At 43.5% G+C, this 22933-nt stretch overlaps 1 protein-coding gene across 2 annotated transcripts in view; it reads left to right on the top strand.

Annotated features, from left to right (window-relative positions):
* The window catches only part of VPS50 (VPS50 subunit of EARP/GARPII complex), a 180195-nt gene that overhangs the window by 82299 nt on the left and 74963 nt on the right, over window positions 1-22933 (top strand). For both annotated transcript variants that reach the window (XM_054020452.1, XM_054020451.1), the window contains exons 17-18: window positions 8041-8131; window positions 9535-9711. In XM_054020452.1, the coding sequence (XP_053876427.1) occupies window positions 8041-8131; window positions 9535-9711 (268 nt within the window). The remainder of the gene's footprint in view (window positions 1-8040; window positions 8132-9534; window positions 9712-22933) is intronic.

Below are 22933 nucleotides of genomic sequence, written 5' to 3'. Positions count from 1 at the left end.
CCCAGGTTCCCATCCACTTTTGCTTCCCCTACTAGTTCTTCCCTGTTTGTGAGCAGCAGGTCAAGAAAAGCTTTGCCCCTAGTTGGTTCCTCCAGCACTTGCACCAGGAAATTGTCCCCTACACTTTCCAAAAATTTCCTGGATTGCCTGTGCACCGCTGTATTGCTCTCCCAGCAGATATCAGGGTGATTAAAGTCTCCCATGAGAACCAGGGCCTGTGATCTAGCAACTTCTGCTAGTTGCCAGAAGAAAGCCTCGTCCACCTCATCCCCCTGGTCTGGTGGTCTATAGCAGACTCCAACCACGACATCACCCTTGTTGCTCACACTTCTCAACTTTATCCAGAGACTCTCAGGTTTTTCTGCAGTATCATACCGGAGCTCTGAGCAGTCATACTCCTCTCTTACATACAACGCAACTCCCCCACCTTTTCTGCCCTGCCTGTCCTTCCTGAACAGTTTATATCCATCCATGACAGTACTCCAGTCATGTGAGTTATCCCACCAAGTCTCTGTTATTCCAATCACATCATAGTTCCCTGACTGTGCCAGGACTTCCAGTTCTCCCTGCTTGTTTCCCAGGCTTCTTGCATTTGTGTATAGGCACTTAAGATAACTCAACGATCGTCCCTCTTTCTCAGCATGAGACAGGAGTCCTCCCCTGTTGCGCTCTCCTGCTTGTGCTTCCTCCCAGGATCCCATTTCCCCACTTACCTCAGGGCTTTGGTCTCCTTCCCCCGGTGAACCTAGTTTAAAGCCCTCCTCACTAGGTTAGCCAGCCTGCTGGCGAAGATGCTCTTCCCTCTCTTCGTTAGGTGGAGCCCGTCTCTGCCTAGCACTCCTTCTTCTTGGAACACCATCCCATGGTCGAAGAATCCAAAGCCTTCTCTCCGACACCACCTGCGTAGCCATTCGTTGACTTCCACGATTCGACAGTCTCTACCCCGGCCTTTTCCTTGCACAGGGAGGATGGACGAGAACACCACTTGCGCCTCAAACTCCTTTATCCTTCTTCCCAGAGCCACGTAGTCTGCAGTGATCCGCTCAAGGTCATTCTTGGCAGTATCATTGGTGCCCACGTGGAGAAGCAGGAAGGGGTAGCGATCCGAGGGCTTGATGAGTCTCGGCAGTCTCTCCGTCACATCGTGTATCCTAGCTCCTGGCAAGCAGCAGACCTCTCGGTTTTCCCGGTCAGGGCGGCAGATAGATGACTCAGTCCCCCTGAGGAGGGAGTCCCCGACCACCACCACCCTCCTCCTCCTCTTGGGAGTGGTGGTCGTGGAACCCCCATCCCTAGGACAGTGCATCTTTTGCCTTCCAATCGGTGGAGTCTCCTTCTGCTCCCTTCCCTCAGATGGGCCATCTAGTCCACTCTCCGCATTAGCACCTGTAGAGAGAACATGGAAACGATTCCTCACCTGTATCTCCATTGCTGGTGCATGGACGCTCCTCTTTCTTCTTCTGGAGGTCACATGCTGCCAAACCTCCTCACAATCCTTCTGTCCCTGCTGCGCCTGCTCTGAATCTTCAGAACATTGTGGCCGTAGAAGCATCTCCTGACGTCTGTCCAGGAAATCTTCATTTTCCCTTATGCAACGCAGAGTTGATACTTGTTTCTCCAGCCCTCGAACCTTCTCCTCCAATATGGAGACCAGCTTGCACTTTGTGCAGACAAAGTCGCTTCTGTCCTGCGGAAGAAAGACAAACATGGCACAACCTGTGCAGGTTACAACAGCTGATCGCTCACCTTCCATATCACCGTCCTCTTAAGAACTTCCTCAACTGTTGCAGGAACGACTCGGAGAAACCTGCAGATGAAAGCCTCAGTGTGCTCTCCCTAGGCGAACTCCCGCTGTTAGCCTCTGCTGTTCGCCGCTCAGCTGGTTCGCTGCTGACTGCCCTTATATACCAGTCAGGCCCACTCAAGGCCCAGCTGGAACAAAGCACTCCCAATTCACACTTTTCAAACAAACAAGCAAGCAATCAAGCACACGGTCAAACTGACCAACTGTCCCAGCAGCAGACACTCAGATACTCACCAACACAGCCCCCCTAATGCAGCACTTAGCGTACCTCCTCTCGGACAGCTCCCAGGCAAACTCCCGCTGTTAGCCTCTGCTGTTCGCCGCCAGACATCTCTGGCAATTTCTTTGAAATGTATAATTATGCAATTTATTTCTATCAGGAATTTAATAATTCTATGGATTTGTACTCCTGGATCCCATTCTCAGCCTTCCCTTTGTTGACCATCTGTAACTGCATTTCATTCCAGTCTCCCTTGGCTCCATTACATGTAGACCTGACCTAACTTTATGGCAGCATATGTATCAGCTTCAACACTTGCTGGCTTTTCATTTCAAAGTTAAACTGCCATAATTTTGCTTTGATTTCCCCAGTGTTCAGGTTTGGAAGGTAGACGCTTCTTTCATTCCAGTGGTCTGACACTTGTCTTTCATTGCTTAGGTAGCCAGGAAGAGATGTGTGTGGGGGAGGGATGCCACAATGATTCTTGCCAGAAGTCCTTGGTTCCCAAGACTTCTTCACATGGCATTCCCAAGACTTCTTCACATGGCATCCTGCCCCTGTTGTTCAGGGCATTTTTCTGCACATGCCACACCCCACCCAGTCATTCTGAAGCTCTCTGTCTGGAGGCTGAATAGATGACTCTCTCTTCATATGGATGTTCTGAGAATTAATTGATATTTAACTAAAATCCATAAAATCTTAAAATTTTCTACAAGAATGCATGGGAAAGTGTCTTAATTCTGGTGCCAAGAATGTGGTTTGGATCCTCTTCAGGCTCCTGAAAGTCAGCTCTAGAATATCTTCTCAGCAATTTTAGTAAAGAGATCACTTCCAGTTGTCTGATAGGGTCAAGTCTCAGCCTTGAGTCCATTCGATCTTTCCAGGATACCAGGTTTTATAACTATGTAGTCGCTCCCATTTCTCCAAAGTAATATCCAGCCTTAAGTCTCAACCTGAATCTCCTCTTCTGCCTTGGAACCTCACTTTGGAGCTTCAAACCCTCATGAAACCTCCATTTGAAGCTCTACTGAAACGCCTTCTCCACTTGGCCATTTTAATATGCCTTTCTTAAGGCTCGGTCTACCCAAAACGTCCAACCAATCTAATTAAATCTGTTTGTTTAATTAAATATTCCTCCTCCCCCTTACGTGGGTGATTCCTCACTGATTTAAGTTAAATAGACATAAAGCACTCTTAAGTGAAATTTGGCCATAGAACATATTGCATCTCTGCAAGGGACAGGTTTAACAGTGGTTTGTGAAATCACAAATTTTGAACCCTCTCAATTCTGTTTGAATAAAATATGGGTGGGGGGGAGAGCAAGAGTATATGCTGAGAACTTGTCCTTTGCTTATTCTGTTTCTTTAGCAAATCATGAACTGTTTTCTACTGATTTGGAAAGTAGGGATTTTTGTGATTCTTGTTCAAGGCTATGTGATAATTATGTATTCCTAGCACTGTGGGGTTTTTTTTTTTTTTTTTTTTTTAATCTCACTGAGGAAACCATGATTTTTAATAATGGTTACCTACCTATTTTGTTGTTAAGAATAATTAGACAATGTTTCTAAAGCTTTTTGAAGGTGAATACCACTGTATCAGGCTAACTTATGTGCTTAGAACTTATTTATTTAAAGCTTTAAGTGTTTTGGATGTTCAAACCAAGCAAGTGCGGCTTTTGCTTCCCTTGTGTATTTAATTGAAAAAAGCTAGACCTTTTAAAGATGCATTAGTATGTAAAATTACACTGACTGGAACTGCTCAAGGAGCATGATTCATCAGCCCATTAATTTTGCAGTTTGATGTATGTAGCCTACTGGCGTGTTAGATATAGGTAGGTTTGGAAGAATTAGTTTTTTATTGGTAAATGTCGATAAACATTGATTTCACCATACACGCCAACTGATGAAAAAATATTTCCATTGATAATGATCTAAATTTACATGTAGGCAAAGACAGAAAAATGCTGCTTGAAAAATTGTTAGTTTGATTTAAGGCTATTTCCTTGGTACTTTTTTTAACATATAGCTGGTTCAGAGAACTGGAAAGTCAGAGGAATTGACCATGTAACTCAAGATCATATTGAGTATGCAAAGCATTTTTGGTGGGAAAAGTTTTCTTCTTTATAAAAAGGAAGAATGGGCTTTTAATGGTGAAAAACCCCAAACAAGGGAACTGCTTAAGATTCATTCACTTTTGAAGGCCTTTTTGGAAAGGTTTTGGGCAAGAATGGCAGAAATTTTCAGAGAATAAAGATAGATTTGATTGAAATCATGTTTTTGAGCCAGATTCTGAACTTGTGCATGGTGGTGAAAGTCAAGAGTAACCACTGAAGTTCATTAAGTCAATGAGATTTTTCATATTTCCAGATGAGGTAAAAATCTGGCTTTATATTTAAAATCTTTTCCATTTATCCTTTTCGCTCCAATATGATTTTACCATAAGGGCCACTTCCCCTCTGCCCAACCCTTCTGCTCATAGCTTTTCGAATTTAAGACTGATTTTCAGGGATGCTCAACACAAGAATAACTCCTGACTTCAGTAGAAGTTAGTGGGAGCTACATTTCTTGTAAGTTGCGCGGCTGCCTCTCAAAGGCCGCACAGGCAGGTGGGGAGAGGAGCCCCTCCCTCGGCCTGGCCCAGGCCTGTTGGGGAGAGGAGCCCCTCCCTCGGCCTGGCCCAGGCCTGTTGGGGAGAGGAGCCCTTCCCTTGGACCCAAGCTGCTGTGGCGAGAGAGGGCTGGGGGCAGTCTTCTCTCCCCACCGCAGTCCTGGGGCAGCATGCACCCCAAACCTGTCATCCCCAGACCTGAACCCCCTCCTGCATCCCGAACCCCTCATTCCTGGCCCCACCCCAGAGCCTTCACCCCTAGCTGGAGCCCTCACTCCCTGCACCCAACCCTCTACCCCAGCCCTGAGCCCCCCCCCACATTCCAAACCCCTCGGCCCTACCCCCACCACATGAATTTTGTTATCTGCACCAATATGAAGGTGATGTGTCACACATCACCTCCATATTGGTGCAGATAACAAAATTCATTCTGCACATGGACCTAAAAAATTAGAGGGAACACTGAGTGAGAGCTATGGGTACTCACTGCCTTGGAAAATTCGGCCCCAAATCTATTTCTGGTTGAACAGAATGTGTGTAAGTAGACACAGCTAACTGCAATAATAGTTAAGCACATGTTGGTTATCTTACTGAGCCAAAATAATTCATTATATCAGTAATTAGTTTAATGAATGATGTGATGAATGTTTTACAGCCTAATTTGGAATCCAGTGCATAATTTACCAACTGCTACATTCTGAACAAGACAACATAAAGTATCTTTTAGAGAAAAAATTATTGATGTGCCCTCAGTGATTAAAAAAAATAAAAATGGCAGCAGTGAAGTGTAAAGTTCCTGACTATCTAGCCAAGAGAGAATGCTAAATGTGCTTCTGCTTGTAGCTAAATGAAAGGCTGTAGTGCTGATGAAAACTTAACAAAGGAAGTACAGTTTTTGATTACATTGTCATAATAGTGCCCTTCATTAATGAACTTACCTCCCTACTCAGTTTAAACACATGAAGAAATGTAACGTCTGTGACTAATGGCCTTTTAATATTTTGTCTGAAAAATGTATAATTCTGTAGAGTGCTGCTTTTCAGTTTTTCCACATTGTCTGTTCTTTTTCCAGTGCTGCTTATTACATGGAATATTTGACAAGTTCAGATGTAGGTTCATGTTACCTTTTAGTGGATAAATGTTGCTACATTTTGTATTGACATTGTTAAAGGTATCTGATCATGTCACCTGCAGAGAGTAAAATCCATTATGCTACTGTACAAACATGAATGTTTTTATATATTAATTGTAGAGGCTTTTAAAAATAATTGTTTCACAAATTTTGTGACAGTGCATTCTTAATGTACTTTTCTACAGGATGTCATAACATGCATCATTTTGTGGTTATTTATAAGCTGAGAAAATGAGTTAAATATCTGGCAAAATAAATCCTCACACTTGCAAAATGTGTTAGATACATCACACTTTTCCTTCTGCACCAACATGAAGATCTCTGTGACTCACTGAACTACATCAGAAGAACACCTGTGGCACAAACTGGATCAACCTCATGCATCTGTAGCTTTTTTTTTTTTTTTTTTAGATTGAATGTAGTAATTTAGTATAAACTACGATGGGTTCAGCAGACTGAATGGACACAGTGAAAGTCACCTCCGGTGCTTTTCTCAAATTTGGAGACTCCAGGAACAAAGAAAGTCTGAGGATAGTGACCACAGACACAATCACAAGTACAAAGTCTTAACTGTACTACAAGTTTTATTAAAGCAATAAGTAAAGTTACAATTACCCATGCATATGTAAATCCTACAAAAACCCATGAATTACTAAGACTGTAGTCGTACATCCTCAAAGATATTCTAAGATCAGATGGATCTCACATCCTCAAAGATATTCTAAGATCAGATGGATCTCTCATCAGGTGATCATAGAAAAAGAATGGTTCCTGCTGGGGTCTTCTGACTTTTACACAACTAGGAAACCTCTTTTGTATTGTTTTTCTGACCACACCAAACACCTTATGCATATGCAGGAGGGTTTCAACCCTCTTTTCCTTTTCTGTACTGCCATACCCCATGAATATTGGGGTGCCCCATTTTTCATAAGTTTCTTGTTTCTTATTAGCATCTATGCACAATATGTATCCTGCAGTCAGGGCAGGGCATTCCAGGATGTTGCAGTAAGGTGTCTTGTGATCTTGGATAATGCAATGTGGTTTATTGCAATCTAGTTTTCTGTAACATTACCTATTGGCACATCTTTTACAGTAATTTTGTGACCTTACTGGCCTAGGGTTATTCCTAGATCACCCACTCATGTCAAGCATTCTTAAGCTTATGGCCTAGTCTGGCTAAGCTAAAATCTTACAGGCCTCAGCCTATAGGCCTTGCATTGCAGCCATGCTTTACTTATACACCTAATACACACTAATAATTCCTAAATATTTGTCAGTCTTATACCTCTGTAATCCTACATTGATTTTATATGAAATAACATATGAATTGACCATAACACAATGATTAATGGATGACAAAAATGAACTAATTGGCTACACATCAGTGTAAAATTTCTGCACACAGTAACTTCTATTTTGCTACCATCACAGTTGCTAAATCACAACAGGCAGAGCAATTCTTCATAGTGAACCAGCTCATCCTGGTCAGAGCACTGATTGCTGGAAGGAAGCCTTCTACCTACTTATCAGAAAAGATAACCCAAATATTGCAGGAACTCACCAAGCCAGAAAAATCTATGCCAGAAATGTTGATTGGTCACCCTGATTGAATTGTACTTCATATTTGATGAAGTTCAAAGAGGACTTTGGAAATATTTGAACCAACACTTGCAAAACTGGTCTGCCCCTGCCTGGCTGGTGGTAAACCAGCAAAGAACAATTGTGTACACTGCTAACTGATCTCAACAATGGCTCCTTCAAAGACATGGACCAGCCAACCTTCCTGTGAAAAATGCAAAAGCCCATTCTTGTCACAGAAAACCTCACCAACAAATAGTGGATAAAGGGACATGATATAATTAGTTGGACTTTCCTAAAGCCTTCAACAAAGTCCCTCACAGGAGACCAATCAAGGAGATAACGTGTGAGAACTAAAAGTTCTGTCATGGACTAGAAATGATATTTTTTTTCTTACACTCCAAATCTTGGCCTCTTGCTATTAGTTCCTTTTCTATTAGTTAATCTGAGATAATGTTAATTTACAAGGGAAACTTCCCAGGGGCTCATTTTGGAGGGAACCACAAGTTTTTGGGGAGGTGATGATCTGAACTTCTCTACTAAGGAAATTAATAGCAAAGCCTAAATAAGGATGACTTTGTATTTTCAAGTGTAATTTAAAGATTTTTTTGTTCAATTGAAGGCACTTTTTCATTCTAATGTTAAAACAGTTCAGCTGTGACTTTTTTTTTTCTGACTATCTAGAGTGTTGTATTTCAGAACTCGTCTTGAAGAATTGCGAATGTTCTTGGAGAACGAGACCTGGGAGCTTTGTCCTGTTAAGTCAAGCTTTAGTATTTTACAACTTCATGTAAGTACTGCCACTCAGTATGCAAAAGTTCTTTCTGAAATAAGTTTGTTTTATATATCTAGACCAGCTGTCTGCGATGTGATAGGAGATGCAAACTCCAGTCTGATTTTTGGGTTATTTTAATGGTACAGTAAAATTAGTGATTTTTATTTAGGGATTTTTGTATGCTATTCTAAACCTCAGATTTAAATGCATCTAAAATGGTAACATGCCTGATTCAAGAAAACATTCAGGAATGTACTAAAGCATGTGGTAAAATTCCACTGAAAGCAAGTGAAGCATGTGCTTTAGTGCTTTCTTGAATCAGGGCTTCTGACTAAGCTGAGGTTGGTAAATAGTAACATTTCTGTTTTATTTGCTTTTTTAATATCTACCTATTTGGGACTGCCTGTCACATAACTAGAGTTGTTGCTACAAATATCTAGTTTGCTAAGGATGAACATGGTTGCGGGGGATTGAAGACTATTTTCTAGTTTGACTTTACAAGGAAGCTGACTATATACATTCATGCAGCAAGAGAGAAAAAGAGAGATCTTTCATAGAACAGAAAGAAAAGCATTTTTAATAGAAAAATGTGATTGTTAAACCACATGCACTGGCAGGGAAACTCAAGAGTAGCTGCAGATCCCAGAAACTATTCATCTAAATTTTGTAGAAATTACTACATTTCAAGTCCTGTTAGCCCAGTACATTCTGATCTATATCTTTAAATGTTTATTATGTAAATTTACTATTCCGAGATTAATAACTAAAAATAAATGATTTCAACAAAAAAAAAATTAGGCCAAGATTTTCAGAAATTAATATCTAGAGATAGGACTTCAATTAAGTGGTCTGATTTTTCAAAAGTTCTGAGCATCCTCCCAGTCTCTTGCAATCCTGTATTATTGTGCAGCGTAATAGTCCAAAAATTTTGAAATGTACTTGATATAAGGATATTTTAGAAATTTGTTCCATATTAATAAGCTAAAATGTTTGTAACAAAAGTAAAGAGAATTATCTTTAAAATATTTTTTTAGTCTGATAGTGTCACTTTAATTTTGGAAATATGTTCTTTACATTTTGATTGCTGTGTTTGTATAGTTTGAGATTTAGGTGCTGTTCTTTCTCTTGTGAAAATACTCTTTTTAATTTCTGGTAAAAGCTTTTCTATTTATTTCTAGAAAATGAAGATTTCCATAATACAAGAGGTATATTGCATGGTGCAGCAAGACTCACTTGCTAAAATTAGAAAGACAAACCATGTGAGATTGCTAACTTCAAGGTTAACATCAATCAGTCTAAAAGCTGTATTTAAATAAGAAGTAAACTCTTGTTGCAGAGCGGTAATTGACAGAAAGCTATGAATCAATATTTAAACTACATTACAAGGCATAACAATTATTCTGTATTTTTATTAACAGGAGTTTAAATTCATGGAGCAGTCACGTTCCCCGTCTGTGTCGCCTAGTAAGCAGCCTGCTTCAGCAATCTCAACAACCATAACTTTGTTTGAGCAATATTGTAATGAAGGAAATCCATTTGAAATTCAGGTCAACAGCAAAGATGATGAGACAGAAGATGTACTTGCTTCTAATGGGGTATGGAGCATTTCATAAATACAAGAACCATGCTAGCTCTCATTATCATTAAATGAACATGACATACAGTATATTGGAAAGCTCAATTATCTTGTGAATCAGTGATTGACAACTACATTTGTCTTTAATATTTTGCATTCTATATTGCACCAAAAGTAGCCATTTTACTACTTAAAATAGGTCACTCTGCTTTCTGGCGTTGGCAGTTAAAAGCAAGGCTTCCTGTGGAAAGCCAGATATGTTTGTTTTGCAGTGGATCAATATTTTTCCATCCAAGTCAATTGTTCCTGAAGACTAGCAAGCCATGTTCCACTTAGAACAGAAACAGAAAAGTGCTAATTTATCACAGGACAATTAGATGCAATTTACTTAACTTTCCTGGTTGTGGTAAATTTGGCCTTGTTTTAATATTAGAAGGATTAGCTCCCTCTGACTTGTTAGAGAATAATCTCCACAGATAATTCATAGATTGTTCTTTCTATATGTTTACATAAACTTACCATGATTTCCGAAGGAGAATGTAATTTGTTGAGTAGTTTTTATTTTTTGAATGTTATGGGGATGATAGTTTGAGATCTACTGGTATAATAATCAACATTAACTTTAAATGTATTGATCTTTTTGTTGATTTGTATCATAAGCATACAATCAAATGTTTATTTAAAAGAAAACATTTTATATAGTGTTATGCATGCAGAAACTTCATATGTACATTTCTCATTAAAACCTTTGTCCTAACTTACTCTTCGGTCAAATATTATTTTTCCCTCTTTTATTATGTGATGAGCCAGTCCATCTGGCAGTCTTACTGGACTTCTTACTCTTAGTGCCTTAACAAACCTGGCACACGCTGTAAGATTTAACCAAGTTATCAGGTCGCCAGTCTCCAAATGGAACTTTGTTCAGATTCTCTCTTGAATCATATGTTGGTGGCCATCTGTTCTGTCCATGATTTGTTGAGCTCCTTACCTCTTCCTTCTATGGGAATTAGAATATAACAAGGGGTTCAAATCCAGTGCCCCTCTCCTTACTGAGCTACATGGGCAAGAAGGAGGGAAAGGAAGAATTCCCAGTGGCAGAGCTTAGGATGAAAACACACCCTGCAGAAGCTGGGAGTAGGAGCATCAGAACAAGGAGAGGCACAACGTGGCCCTGGTTCTCTCTTCCTTTTCTTCCCCCGGGTATCTTCACAGCCCCTGAACACCAGTGAAGTCAGCTGAGTCTGTTCCAAAACTTGGACTCTGGACATTCTTTCCTGACTTCTAACTGGTTGTTAGCTACCACACCATTATATAATTGTTTTAAAGCAAGTCACATAGTAGACCTAGATTATTTGTAATTTTCTTGTAGTTTATAAGATCGAAAACAAAATATAAATCTATCTTGAAAGGTTATTAATTGTCTGTTTACCTAAAAGACCAGAGTGGCTGCTGCATAATAATTCTGTTCTATCCAGAATCTAAAACAATCTTTTTAAGGTGTTTGAGACCAAATTTTTTGCTTTATCTGTTGGTTAAATAAGTGTTTATTTTAAAAGGGCATATTTTTCCAAATGCCTTGCATAAAAACATGAGTAAATACGTCCGCTTTGAGTGAGGGTGCAGGCAAAAATTCCTCAAGTGCTGAAAGTTCTCCAATGCCTATCCCACAGTTTCCCCTGAAAGAAGACGAGTTATCTGGCAATTGACCGGGAAAGAATCCTAGAGTGTCTTCATGGACAAAACCATGGGATATGCCCCAGACACACATGGGCAGGCTCAGAAACAGTGAGGCCATAGTAACATGGGATAGCTTTGCTGTGGCAGCACTTGCATCCAAGCTAAGCTAATGTGGGTGCTCAGACCAGGGTGCCAGTGACCATGGTCCTACCCAATTCATGGTCCATTTTCATAAATTTCACGGTCATAGCATTTTAAAAATCTTGAGTTTCACGGTTTCAGCTATTTAAATCTTAAATTTCACAATATCGTAACAAAGCATGAATATGTATTTTAAAACAGTAAAATATAAACATGTAAAGCCCTTCAGTCAGCGTTTCTCAAACAGGGGGCCCTGACCCAAAAGGGGGTTGCAAGGCTATTGTGTGTGGGGGGTGTGTGGGGGGGTTCGTGGTATTGTCACCCATACTTTTGGCTGACTTCAGAGCTGGGCAGCTGGAAATTGGCAGCTGTTGGCCAGGCGCCCAGTTCTGAAGGCAGCACAGAAGTAAGGGTGGCAATATCAAGGCGCCCCCCCCCTTTTGGATTGGGACCCCCTGTTTGAGAAACACTGCCTATAGTTTAGGGTAAAAGTACACAAACTACCAGATTTTATGGGGAAGAACAGATTTCACGGGGGGAGACCAGATTTCACACTCTGTGACGTGTTTTTCATGGCTGTGAATTTGGCAGGATCCTACCAATGACCCAGGTTAACTGTGCATTGAAGACCTACCCCAAAAGGGTTAGAAGTAGAATTGTTTAAAAAAAGGAAGTTTTATGTTGAGGGTTGGATTCTGTGGCAAAGAATCTGTGAAACCCTCATGATGGGCATAGGACTGATGCCATTAAAGTGTAAAGCTAAGCATGTCTTGAATTTCTTACTGGTGTATTTCTTTCTCTTAGTATTTAGCATTTTAGAAAGGGGGTTAAATAGTTTTTAAAGATGCTAATTTTATATACTTTAAAGACCAAATGAAATCTCAAAACCAGCTCATTTCTTGGAACAAAATACAAGCCAAGGTGTGAAGTCTGATGTCTCCTCTCTTATTACAAAATGGATTGTCCACAAATTACAACTGTCAACATTTGAGCAAATGAAAGTGTATATTGTTTATTTATAGCCTCTGTATTTTTCTTCCTTACATCCCTTTTCTCCTGACTCAATGATGTAAAATTTGGGGGTGTCAAAGCTGCCTTTGGTTCTGACTTCAGATTTTCTAATATTTTCCTTTCCAGCCTGTATGCTATGTGAAGTCAGAAAACTGTAAATTCAAATGAAAAATAAGCTTATGTGCTTCTCTTCCTTTTGTGATTTCCCACACTTCAGAAACTGTTCTGCTGTATCCTGCCACTTCTAGGCCTATCAAATTTAGCCAACTTAATCTGTATTCAGCTTCTCCTTCTCGCCTTCTTACCACTTGGTTAAAAATTGGTAGTGATAGAAAGTGATCATTCTTGAGGTTGATATTTTTGTATTGAGTACAATGTGACCACTGAACCCGTCTCTTAGCTCTTTGTGTACCCATAAATTAAATACAGGCTGGAGAATCATTTACACTTTCTGAGTGAATGACTCCTACTGTAAGAATGAGCTAATTTGACTAAATAAAAAAATCATACAACATGCTTCTGTGTTCAGTAAAATACCGAAATTGATCTTCCTAAAACATTTCTTCTCAGATCTCTGGCAAGCTGTGTAGGAATTGCCATAATAGATCAGACACCTGGTCCATCCTGTCTCTCTGACAGTAGCCAACACCAAATGCTTTATAGAAAAGTTCAGGAAACCTCAGTGTGAGGTACTCTTTCCTTCCCACCCACCGACCCCAATCTCTTCATACTTTTTATATAGTTAGAGAGTGGCTTAAGCCCTGAAGTATGAGGTTTTCATATTCCTCCAAAGCATTTTAATTATTTTAGCATTAGCTAGAACTCTGAAATATATTGTTAAACATATAATCATCCATTCCCTCTGAATTTTGCTAATTGGCCTCAGTGACATGACGTGACAATGAGTTCCACAGACGAATTGCCGTGTAGAAGTATTTTTGTTTTTATCATTTTTGAATTTGCCACTTGTCAATTAGGTTTTTAGAGGTCGCTGCATTCCATCCTATTAAAATTACCTATATTTGCTTCCAGCGTGCAATATTATGATACGATTATTATAGGATTTGATATTCAGTTCCATCCAAAGCTGATGGTGGATGAAGAATAATCAACATGTCCTCATGATTAAATAAATACCTCACCCTTTAGATGTGTGACATACCTTAGCCAGAATTAGTTAAAGACTCCATGGTGTTCACTGGGGATTGATCTCCAGGGATTTGAGCATCAAAAAGCACATGCCTCTACCTGTTGAGCTAAAGGAGTTCTTCATCTGTTCAACTGTAGTTGGCTGTATTTTTTTCTGGAATCAGTCACTGGAGGGCGTCTTGATCATATGTATTAGCAGTAGGCTAATATGTTACATATGCAGCAAAGACAGCCTTTCTGTAGCCCATGTTGTGGTTTCCATATTCTAATTTTGAATTATGTTCTGTTTTGTAGGGTGACACACTACTGTGAGATTACAAGGCTGGCTGTGTTGTCCTATTTTTAATATTTGTGTGCCAGCATAAAGTGTTCTGCATTACAGTGAAACCTAAATATGTCATGAAATGATAAAAACTGAATCTGTGTCTGCTGAAGAACTGTAATTGATTTTTGGCTTTCTTTGACACTAGCAGGACAGAATGTTCAGTGTGGGCAGAATGGAATACTGAGGACATAATTTGTGTTTTTGTTCTTGTGATAAACATAGGCCATTCTTATTATAAACAGTTTCATTAACCTTAAATGTGGTATTAATTGTTCTGGAAACTTCAGATTAGTTTGTAGAATTAAAGTGTTTTTCAAATTAATATCATTTATCCTTGGTGTCTATGCAAACCAAAGTTTACAGTCTCACTTATGCAGAGAGATTTTATTTTCTTTCCTTTGCAAAAAGATCTTTGGTAGTGGCTTCCTATATTTGTACCCACACAGAACCCTGTTACACTTTCATAGAATGTACTGCTTATTCCATACAGCACTGAAACTTAGCACCTTGGAAATTAAATAGCTGATTGCTTCTGTGTTAAAAGGAAATGCTGTGAAACTAAGGAACTGTGCTGAACAAGTAGATCAATATGTTCAGTTACTCTGTGTATTACACCTATCTATCTGTCTAGGCACTTATATGGCTCTTATCACTGTAGTATCTAATATGGCCTGGTCTACACTGGAGGAGGGATTGACCTAAGATACGCAACTTCAGCTACGAGAATAGAGTAGCTGAAGTTGATGTGTTTTAGTTCGACTTACCTCGTGTCCTTATGGCGTGGGGTCGATTGCCGCGGTCCCCTGTTGACTTTGCTTCCGCCTCTCGCCGAGCTGGAGTTCAGCAGTCGACAGGAGAGCGATCGGAGATCGATTTATCGCATCTGCACCACACGCGATAAATCGATCCCCAATAGATCGATTCCTACCCGCCAATCTGGCAGGTAGTGTAGACATACCCTAAGTGCCTCATAATTGTTGTTGGAGTTTATCTTTGAAACACCCCTGTGAGGTAGGGAAGTCCTATCCCCATTTTTTACAGATGGGAACCTGAGGCACAGGGTAGATCAAGTGACTTGCCCAGAGTAACGTAGGAAATCTGTAACAAAGTTAGAAATTGAACCCAGCTTCTTCAAGTGATTGCATGTGTCCATTCCACTGCAGGTGTGTGTGCACTCAGTCTCCCAAGTTGGAGATTTTTCCCTTAGCGATATCCATCGGTGTGGTGTGTGTGCCCTCAGTCACCTTGTGCTTCTGAATGATAGTATAAAGGGTGGAGCTGCCTCCCCCCACTTTTTTCTTACAACCCATAATCGGTAGTCAAGTGCATTGGCTTGCTACTGCAGGTAACTTCCCTGCAAAGGGAGAAATCTTCCTTTTTATAAATAATTAAATTAGTGGTATTTGTTAGTGGTGTTAGATTATTGTAGTGTTGTCGTTTCTTGCAGAGTTAGTTCTCTCTTATTCACAAGGTGCTGAGTTTTGAGTCTTGTACTGGCTGCAAGAAATTTGTGCTGGTAAGCGACTGTCTCGTCGGGAATAGAATACTAGTTTGTGATGTAACATTTCTCTCAGCCCTATTGGTTCCCAACATGTTATCCCATTTCCTGTGTGCTTGATCCCATATTACTACAGCTCAATGGGTCCTAAGTACTGAGGACAAGTAGTTTATTTGAATCCTGCAGTTTATTTCCTCCACTCTCTGACCCTCTAATTCCCTTCCCTGTCCTTCCTCGGGACCCATTCTCACAAGGATTCCTATCTCCAAGAATTGCAGTCTCTTCTCAATTTGGGAGCTATAGAAGAGGTTCCCCCTCTCCATTGAGGGAAGAGTTTCTATTCATGATACTTCCTGATTCTAAAGGTGAAAGGAGGTCCCAGAACCATCCTAGACCTGTGAAATTTGAATAAATATGTAAAGACTGTATCATTCCCTTCTCTGGAGACTGGTACACTGCCCTCATCTTGAAGGATGCATATTTCCATATGGCTATCCATCAAAGCTGCAGGAGATTCCTAAGATTTCTGGTCAACAACACCCATTATAAGTTTAGGCCTTTGTCTTGTCTGCTGTCCCGTGAGTATTTACAAAATGCATGGTTCGTGGTAGCTGTATTTTTAAAGAAAGCAAGAGTGCAGGTGTGCCCTAACTTAGACGACTGGCTGGTACAAGGTCAATCCATACCCTAAGTAGAAGTCAGTCTATCCAGGATCCAATCCCTCTTCAGTATTCTGGGTCTCTTGACCAACGAGGACAAGCCAATCTTCTCTGCTGATCAGAGAATTTAATGTTTAGGGCCAATTCTGGGTTCTTCACTAGCCAGGGCATTCCTACCTCAAGCCAAATTCCAGACAATGTTACGTTTACATAGACTTCAAAGCCCCTTAGAATGGTAAGAAGCTGCCTCAGACTACCAGGGCACATGGCCTCTTTGTTGTATGTGGTTTGGCATGCCAGGCTTTGTCTCAGAGAGTTGCAAAGCTGGGTAAAGTCAGTGGATTCCCCGTGGATTCCAGTGGATTGTCACCCATTGGACATGCTGATTTGAATGCCTGCAGGAGTACTAGCCTCTCTGGTCTGGTGGATGGATCCAGCCAATGTGTATGGGAGTTACCTTCACACCTTCCTTGTGCACACGAACTCTTAGTTATGGACATTTTTTTTTAAATTGGAGAGCTCGCCTAGGAAACCTACAAACTGAAGGTCTGTGTTTTTACCAAGATTTGGCTCTCCACATAAATGTGTGGGCATTGTTGGCTATTCATCTGGTCTGTCGAGCTTTTCTCCCTCATATCAAGGGCAACACTCTACAAGTCGCCACAGACTGTGGTGATCTACATGAACAGAGAGTGATGGGCCAAATCAGTCTTTGTCAAGAGGCGATACATCTTTGGGAGTTTTGTATCGCCAATCTCATAGTCTCTTTCCTTACTGGTGTTCAGAAGTTGGATCATGAGAACATGATCCTTACAGTTCTGGCTTTGTCTTGCTAGCATTGGTTTGACAGTCTGCTGAGCTTCTCTACCAGGACTACTTTGATCTCCCAGGACCCCAATCATATGCTATGTCCTGACCCAGCCATTCTCCATTTTACAGCCTGGATAGTCCATGGTTAACACCTCAAGAGGTGTTTGGGGAATGTGCAAAATACTCCACCTGTTGAAGTGGAAGTGAGTCTCCTTGTGGTCAAAACAGAGAAGTGTTTTGCCAATCCTGATTTCTATTCAACATGTTGTGGACTCTCTCTGTTCCACCTGAAACAACAAGCCCTATAGATTGGTTCCATCAGAGTTCTCATGGTAGCTATCATTGCTTTCCACCCAGAAATTGCTGGCCACTCAGTATTTTCTGATGTTATGTCAGATTCTTAAAAGGTCTGGGCAGGTTATAGCTCTCTCATGGATCCCATTCCTTCCTGGGGCTTAAATCTGGTGCTCCACCCTTTGAACCAATGGCTACCTCTCTTTTACTGCATCTATTTTTGGTAACTATTACCTCTGCGAGAAGAGTTACGAACGTTGGCAACTAACCCTTCTTTCTCCCTCCCCCCCCTTTTTTATAAGGAGAGGGTATTATGTCCACTTACGGAATTCGTGACTAAATTAGTATTAGAATTCCACCTCAATCAAGCCATATACTTACTTTCTTTCTTAAGCCCCATTCTCATAAGGATGAGAAGAGGCTCCATGCTTAGGATGTTAGAAGGGTGTTGGATTTTTTTAATTGGACAGGACTAGTGTTTTAGATGGTTGGTCTTCCTAGCTGCTTATGTCGGTTGTCGACAGGATGAAAGGCCTTCCAGTCTTCATGCAGGGGATTTCATCCTGGATTTTGTCCTGCACACATCTCTGCTATGATATTGCCAGGGTACTCATGCTACAGGATCTCAAACAGGTTCTGCAGCTCTTTTGGCTTAAAGTAACTATAGCAGACATTTGTAGAGCTGTAGCTTGATCATTGATACATTCCTTTACTACTCATTATACTGTATCTTAGCATTCCAGAAATGATGCCAAGTTTGGACAAGTACTTTTTTCAGTTTTTCAGGTAGACTCTGAAACCCACTTCTGGACTGAATTGTTTGAGAGTCAGCTGGAGTGGAATGGACCTGTGCATTCACTTGAAGGAGGGGAAAAAAAGGTTACTAACCTGTTCTGTATCTGTTCTTCTTGGAGTGCTAGCTCATGTTGATTCCATTCTAGGTGTGTGCACGGCAATGTGCGTGGCCATCAGAGATTTTTGCCTTAACGGTACCTCTAGGGCTAGCTGTAGTGCCCTCTAGAATGCCACACTCATGCCATGGTATATCCGGCACTGCCAGCCCACGCCCTCTGTTTCTTCTTCCCGCTTGTGGTGGTCAGTCGGAGCGCCTCTCTTGCTTGTCAAGAGCTAGCGGTTTCTTCCATTGGACTTTGGGCCTTTATTCAGTTCTAGTTAGTGTTAAGTAGTTGTTAAGTGCATAGTTAGCTGATAGTTAAGGTCCCAGTGAGGACTTCACACCAAGCTCTTAGCCATCTTAAAGGTCCATCGCTGACTCTGGTGAGTGGTATGGGACCCACCACCCTGCCTGCACTATCATCATCCCAAGCCCAGGCGCGCAGAGAGCACAGGTCTGCACCTGCTCCTATGACATCTCCAGTGCCGCAGGACCAGGCAAAGGCTCCCTGAGAGGACAAGCTAGCCGTTAAGACCCCTCCAGGGTTGGGGGGGCACCATTGGTTGCCGGACAAGCAATCCGTGGCAGGTTACAACCGCACCGCCGGTTGCCCAAACTCTCTTCCTGCATGCCAAGACGTTATTCCCCAGTGTGGGGTCAACACTCCCCATATTATGACCGATGCTGTTTGCCCTCTCACCAATCCGTATCTAGACATCAGTCTTGGTCACCGGCACCGTGGCACCGCTCCCCCCATGTTACCGCTCTCCGTAGCACCGTTCCCCCCCGATGCTGATCTCCCTGGCACTGGGACTGTTCTCCCCACTAAAGTCACCAGTTGCTTATGCCTAGTCAGTGCTCACCAGTAGCCATGACCAGCCAGCAGACCCAGGCATCAACGGCTCCTCCCTGTTCGCCAGAGAGTGGTTCCTCTGGCACGGAGGCCCAGTTCAGCCTATCGTCCCGGTTTCTGCGATGGGATTGGGCACCGGAAACTGCTCTGCTGTCCATAGCACTGCAGGGGCAGCAAGGCCAGTGGCCAACACAGTGGCCATATTGGCGAGCATGAGGCCTTCTGGTGATGACAGAACAAGGAGTAATGGTCTCAAGTTGCAGTGGGGGCGGTTTAGATTGGATATTAGGAAAAACTTTTTCACTAGGAGGGTGGTGAAGCACTGGAATGGGTTACCTAGGGAGGTGGTGGAATCTCCTTCCTTTAGAGCTTTTTAAGGTCAGGCTTGACAAAGCCCTGGCTGGGATGATTTAGTTGGGATTAGGTCCTGCTTTGAGCAGGGGGTTGGACTAGATGACCTCCTGAGGTCCCTTCCAACCCTGATATTCTATGATGATGCCCCCTTTGCAGCATGTTTCTGTGGACGTGTCAGAGCGAAGATTGACGGCCCCACCAACACCAGGCCTGGTACCGGAAGCTCGCTCCGAGGTCGGGGTGGAGGATCCAGTGCCCACCCCCAAACCTCCATCTCCAGTGTCTGCTGAGCCTTCAGTTTCTCCACTGGTGGCCAGGGCATCCACCTCTTTCCCCGATGAGGCGGTTGTGGGACCTTCCATGGCCAGCCTCCTGGATGACTTTAAAGAACACCAAGCCCTTCTCAGGTGGGTGGCAGAGAACTTGAGGCTGGAAGTGCAGGAGATGGTGGAGCAGGAGGGGGACACCCTTTTCAATGTCCCCTTGGCCTCCACGCCTGCCTGGATCACCCTACTGGTACATGGGGTCCTCAAGATTGCTAAGGCTCTGTGGCAGACCCCATCCTCTATCCCACCCACCTCAAAACAGGCCGAGGAAAAAGTACTTTGTGCCAGCCATAGGTTTCGAGTACTTGTATACCCACCCTTCCCTGGGCTCGCTAGTGTGTCGGCGGCCAACGAGGAGGACAAGCAAACGGCAAATGGTCCGCCTCTACCCCCAAGAACAAAGAAGCCAAAAAACTGGATTTATTTGGCAGAAAAATGTATTCAACAGATAGTTTACAATTCCGGGTGGCAAACCATCAGGCCCTGCTGGGCTGATACAATTTTAACCTCTGGGACAGTCTCCAGAAGTTCCAGGACTCCCTTCCTTGGGGTCAGGCTCAGGAGTTTGGTATCCTGGTAAAGGAAGGGACCATGGCAGCCAGATGCTCCCTGCAAATGGCATGGGACACAGCAGACTCGGCAGCGAGGGTGGTCGCATCGGCATGGTTATGCGATGCAGCTCCTGGCTCCAAACGGCGGTCTTTCCCAGGAGATGCAGGCCTCAATTCAGGACCTCCCCTTTGACAGAGTTGGGCTCTTCTCTGATCAAATGGATGGCAGGCTAAACGGGTAGAAGGACACTAAGGCTACCCTTCGCTCATTAGACATGTATACACAGCAGTCTGCTAGAAAGCCATTCCGGCCTCCACCACTGTCGAGGCCTTGGTGAGCCTGGCAGGGATCTGCAAAGAGAAGGAACACCGGGTTTAGCCATCGCCGCGCTTCCTCCTCTTACCAGCCCATCCTGGACCAGCTAAGTACCCAGGGGCCCAAAAGCAATTGTTTTGATGGTGCGCTCGAGACCGATGTCCCAGTCAGCTGGCCAGATCCTGCCCATCATTTCCTCAACCATCTTTCTCCCTACAGTTCTGCTTGGTCAGGGGTTATCTCTGACTACCGGGTCCTGGACATAGTAGCTCGGGGCTATACCCTGCAGTTTGTGGATACCCCTTCTTTCCCCCCTGCTTGCCTGTCCCTCTTCAGGGACCCCTCTCACAAGTAACTCCTGGTTCAGGAGGTCGACAAGCTCCTGCAGTTAGAGGCTGTGGAGGCAGTTCCTTGGGACATGGAAGGAAGAGGATTCTACTTCCAATACTTCCTAATCCTGAAGGCCAAAGTGGGGCCTCAGACCCATCCTGGACCTGCACGGCTTCAACAAGTCTCTCAAGAAGTTGAAGTTCCACAGGGTCTCCATGGTCTCCATTATCCCCTCCCTGGATCCGGGGGACTGGTACACCGCTCTCGACCTAAAGGATGCTTACTTCCATGTTTCTATATTCCTAGGAACCGTCTGTGTCCTGGGTTTCATAGTGGCAGAGTGCCATTTCCAGTTCATGGCGCTACCCTTTGGCCTGTCTTCGGCCCCCAGGGTGTTCATGAAATGCGTGGCGCCAGTAGCAGCTTACCTCAGACGTTGTGGGCTCCAGATCTTTCCATACCTCGATGACTGGCTCCTCAAGGGCAGGACTCTGGGATAGATGCAGAGAAACCTCGATCTGGTACGCTCCACCTTCAACCAATTGGGTCTGTTAATAAACACAGAAAAGTCCCTGTTAATGCCAGTCCAGCGCATAGAGTTTATCTGAGCGGTTCTCAATTCCATGCAAGCCAGAACCTTCCTTCCGGAAGCACGCTTTCAGGCCTTGGCGGATCTCATTGCCCATGTGAGGAGACATCTGATCACTACGGCCTGCACTTGCCTGCAGCTGATGGGTCACATGGCAGCATGCACATACATGGTCAGGCACTCCCGGCTTCATCTGTGATCCCTGCAAACGTGACTAGCAACAGTCTATGTTTCCAGTAGGCACCCCCTAGACCGATCAGTCCCAGTGCCGGACTGCATCCTCTCGTCCTTGAACTAGTGGCTAGACCCCAAATCAGTGCTGCAGGGAGTTCCCTTTGTGTCCCCATCACCATCACTTACTCTGCTCTCAGACACATCAGATCTGGGTTGAGGAGCCAGCCTGGGCGAGCTCAGCACCCAAGGTTGCTGGATGCAGCACGTCTTAGCTCTTTATATCAATGTCAGGGAGCTCAAGGCGGTGCACCTGGCCTGTCAGACATTTTTGCCCCACCTGAAAGGCAAGGTGGTGCAGGTCCTCATGGACAACACAGCCGCGATGTATTACATCAACAGTCAGAGTGGCGCCAGGTCCTCGGCCCTGTGTCAAGAGGCGCTCAGACTCTGGGAACTTTGAGCACAATGCCATCCACCTGGTGGCCGCTCACTTACCTGGAACCAGGGATGTCTTGGCAGATCGCCTCAGCAGGACTTTCTCCTCTCATCACGAGTGATCCCTCCATCTGGAAGTGGTCAACTTGATCTTCCAACGGTGGGGGAATCCCCAGGTGGACCTATTTGCGTCCAGGCAGAACAGGAAGTGCCACGTGTTCTGCTCCCTTTATGGCGGGGACAAGGGTTCCCTGTCATACGCCTTCCAAGTGCTGATGTACGCCTTTCCGCCAGTGACGCTTATCCACAGAGTCCCGCTAAAAGTGAAGCAAAACAGAGCATGGGTCATTCTCATTGCCCTGGCATGGCTTTGCCAGCAGTAGTTTGGCATGACGCTGAGTCTTTCGGTAGCCGACCCGGTGCAGTTACTTCTCTCTGTCTGGATCTGCTATCCCAGAACCACAGCAATCTGCTGCACCTGATGGCATGGCTTCTCCGTGGCTAAGCACAGACAAGTGGGCGTGCTCTGCAGCGGCCCAACAGGTCCTGCTGGGCAGCAGGAAACCTTCCACCAGGGCTACCTATGTAGTCAAGTGGAAGCGCTTTGTATGTTGGACCTTGGACAAGCGCATTCATCCTGAGGAGGCCTCAAGTTGTTTCCCAGTTCCACACAGAGCAGGACATTTACTTTCTGGTCCTCTGTCTGAAGCCTCACGCACCAGATGAGGAGCGCAGGTTGCATATGCTAAACGTCAGATGGGTGCTGGCCTTCTACATCGATAGAACGCTGCCGTTCCGCAAGTCAACACAGTTGTTTGTTGCTGTCGCAGACAGGATGACGGGCTACCTGGTGT

This window comes from Malaclemys terrapin, chromosome 2, assembly GCF_027887155.1.
Source record: "Malaclemys terrapin pileata isolate rMalTer1 chromosome 2, rMalTer1.hap1, whole genome shotgun sequence".
NCBI lineage: Eukaryota > Metazoa > Chordata > Testudines > Emydidae > Malaclemys > Malaclemys terrapin.
The sequence above is the reverse complement of the archived record's forward strand: the minus strand, read 5'-3'. Positions and strand labels throughout refer to the sequence as shown.